The sequence below is a fragment of the Amia ocellicauda genome, chromosome 8 (genome assembly GCF_036373705.1).
Source record: "Amia ocellicauda isolate fAmiCal2 chromosome 8, fAmiCal2.hap1, whole genome shotgun sequence".
NCBI classification, from domain to species: Eukaryota; Metazoa; Chordata; class Actinopteri; order Amiiformes; family Amiidae; genus Amia; species Amia ocellicauda.
This window is the reverse complement of record NC_089857.1, coordinates 6,722,711-6,737,368: the sequence shown is the minus strand read 5'-3', so window position 1 is coordinate 6,737,368 and position 14,658 is coordinate 6,722,711. Positions and strand designations below refer to the sequence as shown.

The 14,658-nt window shown below is 39.2% G+C and overlaps 1 protein-coding gene across 2 annotated transcripts in view; it reads left to right on the top strand.

Annotated features, from left to right (window-relative positions):
* Positions 1 to 14,268, top strand: part of msh3 (mutS homolog 3 (E. coli)) — a 75,215-nt gene extending 60,947 nt beyond the window's left edge. For both annotated transcript variants that reach the window (XM_066711914.1, XM_066711913.1), the window contains 4 exons: positions 5,655 to 5,841; positions 11,296 to 11,422; positions 11,585 to 11,759; positions 13,438 to 14,268. In XM_066711914.1, the coding sequence (XP_066568011.1) occupies positions 5,655 to 5,841; positions 11,296 to 11,422; positions 11,585 to 11,759; positions 13,438 to 13,519 (571 nt within the window). In that variant the 3' untranslated portion in view covers positions 13,520 to 14,268. The remainder of the gene's footprint in view (positions 1 to 5,654; positions 5,842 to 11,295; positions 11,423 to 11,584; positions 11,760 to 13,437) is intronic.
* Positions 14,269 to 14,658: the final 390 nt, after the last annotated feature.

Sequence of the window (14,658 nt, the reverse complement as noted above, 5' to 3'; positions counted from 1 at the left end):
ATAGAATTATTGTCATTCTCTTAAATTATTATGGGATATTAAAAATAAATCAATCAACAAATAAAGATCCATGAGCCGATTTACTTTCCAGTTTCCAAGCAAGGGCATTATTGAGAGTTTTTGCACTGCATTATTAGTTAGTACTCCGATGGCACCTGTGAATTTCACAAAGCTGTAAAAATGCGTCACACTCCCTCGCGCTTCGGCACGAGCTCAGCGCAAAGTCTGAGGTTCTGTCTCAGGGTCGTCCGTTTGTTTTTAAAGAAAAAGCGTTAACAAAAAGTGAGAGGATGTGGCTTTGCCAAGGGTTTAATCAGGAACAGATTATGCCTTTATTGTTTCCTCTCCAGTTTATTATAACCTTTTCCAATCTCTAGTCAGCACTGGCTCCTGATTACAGTAATTTAAAATGCATTTGCAGGGGCCGAGTCAATCTTTTTTTGCAAAACTGCTCTAAAATATAACTTAACCCTCTCTTCCAAGCAGCTCTGTTTTGCGTTCTGCTTTGTATTGTATGCTATATGAAAGGGTTGTTTAATGAACAAAATAGTTCTTAATCAATTTTCCGCAGACTTCTCTTAAAAATGTTATTTTTATACTGTATTTTTGTTTATGTAGAGCAAACTCGGTTTATGAGGGGCTTTAGCATGAAGACTTCATCTCCAATAAGTGGGCATTGGAGCAATTTTCCTTCTATAGGTCAGCTCATGAGATTAGGTGTGCAGGGTTTGGTAAATTCTGAAATGAAATGCAAGAGAATTTTGGCAGGGTTCCATGTTCTTATTCCAGCTGCTGCAATGAAAAGCACTGACTATATGAAGTTTAATTTTATTTGGATATATATTATTATTATTATATAAATCTACACTGAATGCACTGAATAGTTGCATTCAATTTCAACATATCATGTGCTTAAATGCATCTGTCGTCTAATATATAAATCTACTCTCAGTGAACATGTTACAGTAGTATTTTTAAATTATTTTTTATGAATGCCACTTTAGAAGTCATTCCTTTTTATTACAGTCCTAGTTGTCCTCAGATTTGATCAATGTTGTTTTTCTTAAGAGACCGTTTTGATTACAAGTTGCCATGCTGTAGGAATTCCTAGTTTTTTATGCAAAAAGACGTACTTTCTGAGTCACCTAAGGGCTTTTTATAAAAGGCTGGGCTGTACAAAATGAGCCAGTGTCACAGAAAACATTGTGCATCAACGACTTCTGGGTTAAAAAGATGCAGAACGGGAGCAAGTGTGAGATGCTTAGGCACAAGTGCGTCTCGGGTCATTTCACTTAGCAGCAGAACTTAGATCATATCCCTGATCCAAGAGGGCACACTTAATAATTAATCTGGTGTGATTATTGAAGAAGGCCTAAAGGTTATCTGCAGTGGAGAGCAGCAGTGTTCAAACACCAGAGATCCAGTTTTCCTAGGTAGCCAGATAGTTGACCAAGAGAGATCTGCAGAAGAGACATGCTCTGACAGAGGGTTGAGGGTTTTACTCATTATTTGGTATTTAGTATGTTTTTTCATTTATTTACTTACTGTGATGCTGGTAATATTTATATAACGTGTAGGTTTTGCTGTTATCCTTAAATATACAGTGATATGCTTTTACATATTTCTACAGCTGTTTCTGTAACCTGTATTTTTCCCATCCTGACAATTTTATTTTAACTGTAAATCAAAACTATAAAAAAAGGAAATGCATCTGTCTTGGTGCCTTGGTTGTATTTAGTGATAATATAATAACAGTATTCTCCAACATTTCTTCATAATGCCATTACAGTCTTCTAAAAATCGTGGTGCTGGATTTGGAAGTACAGATGTAGGGAATGGACTGGTAGTGACACAAAAGCAGTGTTGTGTACCTATTATCGTCCGTCTGGAAATCTTTCACTGTTGTGTTAGACCCCGGAGAAGATGAGAAAAAGTATACGGCCTTTTCCAATTTTAGATCGGCTACATTGTTTGAAAAGCTACTGCTGTTACAGTCTAAGAAATTGAAATGTCTAGAATCTGCGCAACATTTCCAGCTGGTATCCATTGCGAATTTGCAGGTTTGTTTTCATTTATGTAGCTTAGGTATAGCAAATCAAAGATTTGGGTTCAAAAGTCCACACCCTCACAAAATTAACACATGCATTTTCAATTATAACTGAAGTTTCAACAAACCCAACAGAAGTGTCTTAATCAGGGTAGAGGTTATGGGTTGACTTCTTTTTTCTTATTTATTTTTCAACATAACTGAATAAATCATTTGAGGCACAACCTTTACCAATCTGTTATTTTTTCCATTCCTGATAGAATATCTACACCCTAACAATAAATAAATACATTAGCATTTACATGAGGTTATTAATCCATGGGAGATAAACATGTTGCCATTTTTAAAATAAGGTATAACTAGCCCTATACATTATACTCATTATTTTTAAAGCAACAGTATTCAGTTTAGAGAGAAGAATTTTGAGAAGAATCTAAAATAAAACCTAAGAAAAACAATTATTCTAAATGGATAAAGTGATAATCCAACATTTTGAGAATGAAAAATGTCACAATGCTGTTCGGATGTATTCCACATGCGCTATCAGCAGCTGGCAGTGCAATTCTCCCTTGTACTTGCTTCTGGCTTCAACTAATCATTTTACAAATTCACATATTGTTGTCCCTAAAAGTGATTGTGTGATATTGACCTAGACCTCTAAATTCAGGCAGCAACAATTGTAGGTGGTTAAAGAACGATCTCGTTCGATGGGAAGACATTTTTTATAGGTTGTTATTCAGTCTGTGAAACACATGTTTGGATTGCAGTGGAGTTTCTAGGTAAAGTAAGAAATATTAGGAAGTAGTGCTTGTGAACTGTTTTAAGAACTGATTCTGTCCATCCTGGGAAAGTTGAAATAGAGGAATCATATTTTCATGCTCTGCTTCTCTTTTTGTTTTTAAGCAGGGGATGGCACATTTAAAATAACCAAGCATTAATTTGTGATAATCTTCTGTTTACTTTCCCCAGGCTAATTGGAACCCAAGGTCTCTCAAACCCACTTATTCAAGATCCAGTGAAATTGCCACCAATTTCTAATTTCTTTTAATTTTCCTCTCATTCATTTACAGGAATCGGGTTGCTAAGCAGATGCGGATTGTTGCTATCCGGTGCTTTTGTGTCATAGAAATCGGCACACCTTCGTTATTCATACTGTAGTACTTACAGCTGTGAAATCACTGAAATGGTTTAATCTCTCCTATAGACTGTAATATGTTGATATTGAGTATACGCACCAACATAGTCCTGGCTGTGTGTAAAAAGCAAAGAGGATCTTTACACATGCTGTCAATATATCACGATCAGCAATCACTTCTGTGGTTGTTTACAGTCATTTTATTTTGGCTCAGGGAATGCCATTAAGCAGAAGCATGAATACTGTTGCATAAAGAAACTCTCGCAGCTTAGCTCTTTCTATTGATTCCATAACATTACAAGTCATGTTAAAAGGCCATGTTGCTGTGTATTTTTAATTTATTTGATCCCTTTCCCTATGTTTGGAAATGTGTGTGAGGTTTTGGAGAATATCTGGGCAAATACAAATGATCTAAATACTACTGTAACCAGGAATCTTTTGAGGATCCTTGGACAAAAACAATATGCTTGTATGGGGACTTGAATTAGAAAGCTGATCAGCTGTAGGAGTCTGGGAAAAGCTTAACAGCAAGTAATTTAGTAGCAACAGGGAGGAAGACGAAGTCTGTGAAGATTAAGTAATCGATGCTATGCAATCTGTGTGTCATGCACAGAATTACCCTTCTTCAGCCAAGGTGGTGGGCCTGGTCACAGCGGTGAAGTAGATAATTGGGGTGCAAATGAAGTGCGAACTAGACCAACTCGAAAGGGAGCCGTGTATTTCCCCTGTTCTTCAGCACAGCCTCGTCCTGCTGACAGGGAGAGATGAGGGCCAAACTTTCTCCGCGGCTATCCCTTTGCTCTGGGATTGTCATTCATTTGTTCATTTGTCTGCTGCCCTCTGCTCTTTACTCCCCGGGCCTCTTGCATTTCCATTAATAACTGTTTTATGTAATGTTTTCCATTTTGATTTGTATCCCAAACTCTTATTACCACAACGACAATATAACAATTAAATAAAAAACACACACAAAACCAAGACATTCATCTCAATCAGTTTTCCTTCATGCTGTCATTTCATGGAAAAAAGAGGAGGTGCAGTAGCAAAGAACAGTTATTTTGCCAAGCACATACATTTCAGTATTGAAATTGCTGACTCACACTTTTAGATCTCAAAAGCTTCATTTTCATAAACACACTCTCGCAGTACAGTGGTGAGCACTGTTTTATTATGTAACGCATAATCCAAGCATTTGTTTTTAACTTCTTCTGCACAATAAATATTCAGAGCAAAGTGGTTTTATTAAGGCAGTTGCTTGGTTTCATAATAGTATTTGTTCCTGTTAAACATTATTGAAATATATAGCTCTAAGCATGTGACACGATTCAATCTTAAATTGTGCAGACTTCTATTGCTTACCAGTTTCTTTAGTTCAGTTGATTTGTATTTAATGCCTGTGGTTTTTGTGATGTTTCCTTAAAAGACACATTTTCACTAAGGGCAACATTTGCAGCAAGTTTTAACTAGATAGTTTTCAGATTTTGCGGCCAGGTAGGTGTAGAGTGTGATTTATTTTTTTATTTTTTTCAAAGAGTGGGAGAACAGAAAGAATGAACACACATCTGACTTCCCCCCCTACACGCTGATACTGCCGTGGGGGGTGAGTCTGTTCAGAACAGAGATTTCTTGTGGGTATGTTCGCTGATATTGTGTTAGAACAGAGGATTTTCAGTTCAACACAGCAGTTTGAATTCCTTTCCTGCTCTTCTAAGGATTTGAAGAGCACATTCCTCCATCAAATATGTTTAGCCTTCTTAACTATGGAGGCGTTAATCATTTCGTTCTTCTCTGGCGTTGGGATTTCTAAGTGTACGTCATTGGTTTCATAGGTCTGGCATAATGTTAATGCCAGCTCAGAGGTGTGCTGTCAAACTGTGTTGACCGTGCAAAATGATGTCCATTGTCCCTTTTTTCAGCCTTCAAAATATGCACAGAGAAAAAAGCTTCATGATGAAAAATGAACCATACAAACACTGCATTAGAATAACAGTATGACTGAGTTACAGGTTTCATTGCTGGCTGAGTTCGTAAAGCTTTTTTATTCGACTCACAAATGTATAGGACAAATAAGTCTATTGTGTTTTTTGGAGAGATAATAAAGGTATCGCGCAGTTATCATCCTTCACTTCAATTGCCCGTCCTGTGGTTTCCCTCTGTGTCTGTCTGTCCCACTGCATTCTGTGTCCCACTGTAGCAGAACTGTATAAAATAATGCGTATTGTTTGCCAGGATCCAAAGCTTTGCTGCTTTCCATTTCCCATAAGGTTTGTACAAAGGTGCTTGCTGAGAAGTGATTGGCGGCTTTTTAGACAAGTCACTCTAATCCGTGGCGCACATGTTGTTCAAAGTTGGCGGTGAGGTGCCGGTACAAGATTAATGAGCTTTTCCTCCTTCTCAGACAAGGTGATACTGTAAAAATTACAAAAAAAAAAAAAACTTTTGGGAGCTCACTGCATTTTTTTCTCGCGACAGGATGGGCGCCTCTGACAACATCTCGCGGGGCCGGAGCACCTTCATGGAGGAGTTGATGGAGGCGTCAGAGATCCTGCAGCACGCCACCCCCCGGTCGCTGGTCATCCTGGACGAGCTGGGCCGCGGCACCAGTACCCACGACGGCATCGCCATTGCATATGCCACACTGGAGCACTTCATCCGAGACGTGAGTGTGCGCAGGCTGTCCTACACCCTGCTGTCATACAATGTACTGTACTTTGTCAGTTCAGTGCCCTACTCTGTGATATAGGCCTATACCCAACAGTACATATCATTTATTTTCTTAGACTTTTTTTTTTTTTTTTAACATAATTTAATACACACATAAAATACTCGACAAAATCCAGTAATTATCTGACATTTGCACTAGAAATAAATTGGTTACCATGCTGTTCGTATCATGGCACCACATGAGGTCACTTAGTTTACAGTATGTGTTGCTCAGTGGTGTCTTACTAGCTGCACCATCACGGATCTCTTGGTTTCCAATTGAAAAATGCAAACTTGGGATATTCAGATTCATCCTAACTGGCCCCGTTTGTTGAAAGTTGGTCTTATCATGCCGTTATTTCACCATATCATGCCGTATAAATCACACCGTCTGCCTCACCCATCTTAGCCTTGCAGGATCTGCCATATTAATTGAATTCAGCTCAGTCTTTCTTCACAGGAGCTGTGATCAGCGTTTATTTGCCTCCTTTGCAACAGGAATCACACTAAAACAGAAGTAACTGCACATTGGAAGCAGTGATACAGAGGGTCATGACCTAATAGACAATTACTTCCCCCAAATTTCTCATTGTACTTAGGCCTGAGTTGGCTCATTAATATTTCACCCAAGGCCAAATGAATGACTCCCATGTACTTTCAGTGTGCTTTGCCACAGCTCAACAACATCGTGCCACGCACTGAGAGACTGTGAAACTCGCAGGAAATGATTCATGAATCAATGGTCTTACTGGAGGGATTTTATCAGCGAATAGCACTCGGCTGCCATAAAGATGACATTCAGATTGCTACATTACTTTATTTTATAGACATTAAAGAGCCCATGAGATCTGCTGCATTCCGCCTTAATGGAGGTTTTGGAGTAGCGAATCATTATAAACGAAATTATTATCTGTCACCAAAACGAAAGTCTGAGGAACATTCTCTTTATGAAGCAGCATGGGATGGGTATGAATCAAGTGAGAGTGTAGCGAAGAAAAACATATCTGCTTTCCCATTTTCTCCAGTCTGTGTGTTCAGGCTTTGTCTGCCTGTGGAATCCTGTATCATCCATACGGTCACGTGGTCTCAGGCTCTGAATTCCAAGTGATGTTAAATGCAGAGAGAATAATTGCAGGCGTGTGACATGAACTGCTTCAGCAACATATGGGGACATGTAACACTGCATGGTTGTTATAAAACCCTCTACTTGAGAGCTCTTTGCCTAAGCTTGCACACTGACCAAGAGAAAGCTGTGTCTCTGGGCAGTGGGCGGCAAACGGCACACACAGCATGAGTGAAGAAGGGCCCCCCCCATGAGCTGCCACGAGCCTGGAGTCTGATGTCATAGGATTGGATGGGAAGAGAGATGTCAGGCAGGGGGTGGCAGCTTGGGTAAGAAGCGTTACGTCTTCATGGCACGGTGGAGGTGCAATTCAGCGATAGATGTTGCTCCTCCTTACAAGCCCGACAAAGCAGATATGAATTATAGGCCGGCCTAGTAAATACAATTAGTCTGGCGAATGTGTTGCAGTGCTGAACAGCATTGGTGCAGTTGTTTTGTCAGTGTCGCAAGGGTCCCCAGCCGCTGATTACTGGTGCGGTGAGGAATGAGCCTGGGGAAGGTGCCGGGTAAAGGGGCCATTATGTCGCTCTACAAACAGGTCTTGTTTGGTGGGGCCTAATTGGCGTGCGCCCGTGAGAGCTCTCATTGTCAGGGATGCAGGCACCTGGCAAGTCAATAGCTGCTACCCCAGGGTGCTGCTGGGTAGACAGAAAAATATGTCGCTGTGACACAGGTTTCCCCCGCTAGTCTCCAAGTGTTGTAAACATATGATCTTGAAAACATTTTAAATATATTTTAAATGTAATAAATATATTTATTATTTAAATAAATAAATATAATGTCATTTTATTTTAAGAAGCCTGTTAACAGCCTTCATGGAAAAACACTTGGCAGTAGCATTTAGTGTGATATTCGTACTAAAGTTCATGTTCTCCATGGTCAAAGGTTCTAATTGCTTATTCTTTCATTTCTACAGGTGATAAACTGAAAATAAATAATATGTTTGTTTGACTCCCCCCCGCCCCTTTTCAGTTTTATTTATAATTTCCTCAACTGAATTAAAAAAATGTATATCTAACTTGGCAGCATATATCCTTGAAAAGTTCTATTCCATGTAGGACTTTGTCATCTGCTTTTTATGTCTAGGAGTTGTTCTTCAGCTCTGCAGCAATGTGTTTGTCTTGCCTAGTTTTATGTATGTAAATAAGGTATTATCGGTAGTGCCTGTAAAGGATGCTGTGCTATATATGGAGTAGCCTTGACTTGGAACCTTCATATAGGTTAAATAAGCACACACAAAAATATATATATATTTATGTTGGTTGCCATAGCAAAGGACTCGCGTGAACCAGAAACTCATCAGCAATCTATCGGTAAGACTGACTGCTTTTTCACAGCCCAAGCACACTTCAACAAACGATAACATTTACATATTTATGTGGACTGTTTATAAGCCTGACAGACTTAATGCCTGGACAGACCTGACAGATCAGTCTCCCATGCCTTCAAGCAGTTATTTCTGTTGTTGTTGCTCGTGGTCTTTGTTATTGCTGTTTGTGAGGATGCCACTTGACATAATGTGTGTAAAACGACAGGTGGTTTGGTTAAAAACTCAGAAAAGCAAATAAGCAAGTCCCTTGGGAAATTGGTTATAATCGTTTTATCTTAATTTTGTTTAAAAAGTTAAAAGGATAAAACAAATTTTTAAATTATAAATAGTCTTGGGGTCATGATCTGCTGCATTAATCAATTTTTTAAAAAGAAGCATTTGAGCAAAGTACATTTTTCTAAAGCTTTTATGAGAGCACAACTGCAAATCAACACTATCAGTACGGTACAGACCAACACACTATGGCACAGTCCCACTCTAATGCTCATTCTTTTTATTTGTTTCTTCAGAGACCTGTACACTTTATGAGGGGAAGTAAACAATTTTAAATCTGTAGGTTTCTTGACGGTGAAAAGATCTGATTTAAATATATGCAAAGTAACACTTGCTCCTGCATACTTATGTATTGTTAGCACTTGTATTATTTTATAGCAACATCTCCTTTGCATCAATCCCCCTTAGCACAAACCTAGGACTTAACTGTATTGTCTTTTCTTGTTACCTCATTGTAGTAGGATATGCTTATTGTATTTTGTACTGATTGTATCACTGCACTTTTCTAATACTTTAAAATGTTTCTGGTGTAAACTGGTGCACTCCACTTATAGTGGCTCCTGTTAGAACAGACAATAGAACTGAAAAAGCAGGTCCTGCCTAAATAACATGGATTTCAATCGGGTTAAAACAGACTTGTTTATAGTGTTTATTCCTTTTAAAATGTATAGTTAATATTCCTGATAGATTTTGTTCGGGATAAAATGAAATCCAGGACAGTAAAATATTTTTTTATACTAAAACATGGAAATCTCAAAAGCAATTTTTTAATTTTTTATAGATTTTATTTCTTCTCGGATATTATTTTGAGTTTGTTAGGGGGCCTGTTGAAATGTTTTTTAAATTCCTTGTGCAATTTATAAGCAACTTAATTTCTTTGTTAATTTCTTATGTCAGCTAGACAACTAATCGGCATTGAAGTAATGTGTTAATAAAGTTATAAATTATACTTTCATATGCAGTTAACAGATTATAATATACAAATTTATTATATAGACTATATCATATTATTTATACCTGCATACCTTTACTCTGTTGTTGATGGCATTAAATTAATACTGTTCTGAACATGAACTTTGCAAAACTAATGGCATGTTGTCGATTAAACTTCCTGGTTTTATTATATTTTAAGTAATTATGTTTGCAGCCGTTTCATTATTTTAATGGTTAAAACTTTGCTTATAATGTCCCTTGGGCTATGTTATAAGTGGAGTGCACCTGTAATAATAATAACATGAAGCGGACTAAAGCTTCCAATGTGCCGACACAGTGGATGTGTTTTCCGTCCTGCCGATCACTCCCTCTGCTTTCGCCAGTGAAAGGCACAGTAAGTGGCCCCCACTCCTGCTGTTGTTTGTAAACAGACTGGCCCGGGCCTTTATTTTTAGTATCAGCCTTTGTGTTGGGAGAAGGCTCAGTCTGTCTTTAAGAGAGTTTAAGCTCATTATGTGTCAGTCATGAAAAGGTGAACATGTATAATTTTACTTACGATCGCAATCTGCTCTTTCTGTCTGCCTGTCAACAGAGGCTGTGGGTGTTATCATACGCACTAAGGATCAGTCCACTATAGGAGCTAATTTCAATCTTGGGGATGGGTGGGGACCAAATATATATAAACGCACACATATAAAATTATAAATAAATACATTTAAAAAAAGATTATACGTAGAATGTGTCTTCAGCGTTTAACATTTCAGGCACACGAAGGAAACACCTGAGGCATTTGAGGGGCAATGGCTGTTGCCTTGTGAGCTTGCAGCTTATTACGGCCTTTTGATGTGTATTCAGCTTCATTAGGAGAGGACATTTGCCATACATGACTTGGTTTAAAAAAAAACACACACACACAGAAACAAGACCATCTCTCAGAAGAGGCTGATATTTCACATTTCTTCGATACAGTTTACAAAACAAACAAATCCTCTGACTGGAATTGGAGTGATTTTTTCTGTGGTTTTATGTTGTCCTTTGTTCCGTCTTAAGTTTGTTCAGACCTTTGGAGGATAATATTTTTGAACTCACTGTACTATAAACCCTGATAAAGCCCCCCCGATGTTTTTTCCTGCCTGATTGTGTGTGTGTGTGTGTGTGGGGTGATGGGTCTGTGGGGTCTGCAGGATTTCAGGGCTCCCTGTTTACTGGTGTCTAGACCTCCACAGTGGGTCTGTCTACAGGGAAACCAAGTGTTGTGTTGAAGGGTGTTTTTTGTAGGTACTAAGCCCAGGGGGCACTAAACACTCGCTGCTGCCCACAATTCCCAGCGCCGACTCCCCAGATGCTTTGTCAGTGCTGGCTTGACCTCTAAGCAGCTACATGGCTGGTCCTTGGCTTTATATTTAAGGATGAAAGTGGATGAGATCGATAAAGCCTAACATATGTCCTTTGCCCTTGTCTCAACCTCCCAACCCCACTCTCATATTCCAGTCATAACCAGTAATTAAGGTCTCACGATAATGCCAAAGAAATAGCCAGCAAGCTTAAGGGGTTTGTTGTTGTTGTTGTTGTTCTGTATTGATGTTACGCATAATATAAATAGTAAGAGAATTATGCATTTGCGAGATGCCCTTCTTTCCTGTGCTTGTCGCAGTAGCTCTTAGGTGCTGTTCTGTGATTCATGGGAACACAAGTGTGTAAAAATGGCTCCCACTCTTGTCAGCTCTCACAGCATACGCGTTCTCCTGCAGGTGAAATGCCTGACCCTGTTTGTAACCCACTACCCTCCCCTGTGTGAGCTGGAGAGGCTCTATCCTGAAAATGTGGGCAACTACCACATGGCCTTCCTCTTGAGTGAACAGGACGCTGCTGTCGACGGTAAGGGGCCAGGGGTGGGGGGCAACATCTTAAGCTTTGCCTGTAGGATCACAAACTCCTGCTGACATTGCCTTTGGGTTCTACTCCAGCTTTGCACATTGAGAAGTGCTTGAATCTTGATAACATTGCGAATACTTTGACTCTTACTTTGTAATCCCGCAGAGACGAATGAGGAAGCGCAGCCCGAGTTCCTCACCTTCCTCTATCAGCTGACCGAAGGGGCGGCTGCCAGGAGCTACGGCCTCAACGTGGCCCGCCTTGCAGAGATCCCAGAAGAGATCCTCAGGACCGCTGTGATCAAATCCAAGGAGCTGGAGGGGCTAATCAATGCAAAGAGGTGAGGTGATAGAGGTTTATTTATTTATTTTCACCTTCTTTCTTTCAGCCATTTATTTTCTTTTATCCCTCTGACTGCCTTCCTCTCTTTCCTCTCCGGTGTTTGGAGGAAGCCAGTATTAATATCAAACCAGAATCACACAATTGTGTAACCTTTGTTGTTGCTGCCACACACCGTAGCCTTGTGCTGCGATCTATAATCATTGTCTTTGTGTCCTGTCACTGGGAGCGAAGATGCAGTTTAATTCATGACTGGGTTTTAACATTATTCAGCCACAGAAAAGAGCTCTCTGCGATGATGTCAGTGTCTTGACTTGATATGTGGTAAGGTCAGTGGTGTGTTGGATTAATTCATCAGATAGATTTGTGGTTCTGGGTTCAGGTCACACCCGTGACGGGACATTCATCTTCATAGAACAAGAAACAGAGACTGGTCTAAAGAAAAATAAATACATCAATAAATAAAATATGACAGAATTGTACCTGAAAAGCTCTGGCCATATTTTTTCACTGATTCTTTTCTTTTGTGGTTATGAAGTTAGTGATCATAGCGTACTTGAATACTTGGTGGTTTTATAATGTTGAAACAAGTTTGCTTTTCTGTTATTCTCCTAAGCCTTTTGATTAATTCTTACCATTATGGAGACCTTGATTACAGAGGAACTTGGGTGTAAAGGGGTAAAATAATACATTATATATCTCACATGTGCAAAAATACCTCACATGTAGAGGTAAACCTTGATTGCGCTCCCTCTCTATATAGTAAGATAATTTAATTATTTAAATAGATATTAGTTTCTTACTTTAGCTGCAGTTAGGTCTCTGCTCCTGTCTGCCTGACACGACTTAAGTTATTTCTGTTATTCTACGGGAACAGTCTTACCTAATTGTGTATATTACACTTTTAAAGATTTTGAAAAATGCCTTTTTGTTCCTTTGTCTGCTTCAAGAAAGACACTATTTTTTCACCTAGAGAATTTAAAAGACATTAATTACCCTCAGGGTGGTTGTTTCTGACTCTTGTAGCTCCAGTCTATGACATGGGGGATCATGTCGTTTTAAAGTCCCTGAGGTAGAAGTATAATCTTCAAATATATCAAGAAGTATTTTCTGGAAGTCGATACAAGCTGCAGCTTTCCCACTCTAAGACTCTTATTAACTGTTTGTCTTTGTATTGTCCGTCTCTTCAGTCTTATCCTTGTTACTCTTACAGGTTTAGAAAGTAGCACTATATGACTAAAGCTGCTTTCAAGTCCACTGCATGGGGGAATAATATGAAGGGTGAGGTACGCCATATTTCGGTCGCTAACAAATAGGAGGAGATTAATGGACCATATGAACAAGATGATTTAGGCCGAGTTTCTTCCTTCCTAGAGCAGCAGCAATACACCGAATTTTGAAAGTGCCTGCTATTTATGCTGATTTCACGCCCCTACACACAAGTCTCTGCTTTTAATTCAGCATCACTGTGAAGAACGAGAGGAAAAGCAGCTTATGCACTTATCACCTACTCCTCTTACTGTTTCTGTGGGCAGTTCTATTCACTCCCCCTCACTATCCATCACGATACTGTCTGTGCCGCAGAGCATCCAAGGATATTGTCTGATCCGGTGTACTGTGAGCAAATTCCGCTTCATAATGTGTGTCTTTCTTCACTTTCGCTTTCTTTTTCTTTTCAGAAAAAAGAAGGCGGCGTTCTCCGAAGCTTGGGACATAGACGACAAAAAGACATTGATGGACTGGATTCAGTGCGATTCCTGAGCCCCTGCCTTCTCTGAGCAGGGCTGAGATGTGCTTGTGCATTTCTCATTGTGGAATTAGAGACTGGTAAATGCTTTAAAGGGACATCTTATTATGTCATAGGAAAGCAAAGATCTGAGGGGATCTTTAACCCTGCCCCGTAAGATGTCAGAATTTTGGTTCGCTTCTCTTTGTCGGTTCAGAACACAAAAGTGTTTTATGCAAATTGCACACAGATTATGAGCTCTTGTTGTTGATGTTACCTCCTCCTTTAATGTCATGGGGGAGTTTGCCTACAGCTTTTTTCAAAAAGTAAATGTAGTCGTCTTCAACAGATTACTGTGACTGTTTAGATAGAAACCTATTAGGAAAAACAACTCTATAAAGATCACAGAAGATCTGCCATGAAGGCTTTATGATCAAGGTTCACGGTTTCTACGTCTGAACTTCCTAGGGTTTCCCAAACATCAGGTCCAGACTATTAGTACATGTTTAAAAAAATGCAATACAATGTATATAATGAGGCACCTTCAAAGTTTGACTGACTGAAGGAACACAAACACTTCTGTAATGTTCATACTGCAAAGCTTTTATTTTGTGAGTGTGTGATTTGCCCTAAAGGAGGGGGGGGGCATTAACTTTGCACTTTTGTATTTTGGATCGTGTCAGCCTGGATAATGTACAAATGATGTGATTGGGATGCTATGGGCTCTCATCCTGTAATTGGACTTTTGTCCTTCTACTCAGGCTAATTAAATGAGCAGCATTGACACTGACTGTGAGCATTTTTAGAACGTGTTCCCATGTGCATGAAATCTGAGGATGCTGATGATACCTGTTTTTTGCTGAATATTTGGAAGTGGGATGCTACAAAAACTGAATTCCAACACACCAAGAGAGCAAGTAGGGATCAGAAGTGGTATAAACCACTGGACCGGCTACAATCGATATAACTAGCAAAAAAAAAAAAAGCTTCTAAAAAGTACAAAATTCCATTGTGCATAAAACATTACACTATCATCAAAATAATTGTTAGCTGTAGAATAAACACATGCTCTCCAGTGTTTTCAGCAATTCTTTGCCAAACAGATTAAAAAATGATCAATTTTTAATGTGTCCAGGGATAATGGGAACAGGTGCAAACCTTATTATCTGGTTCA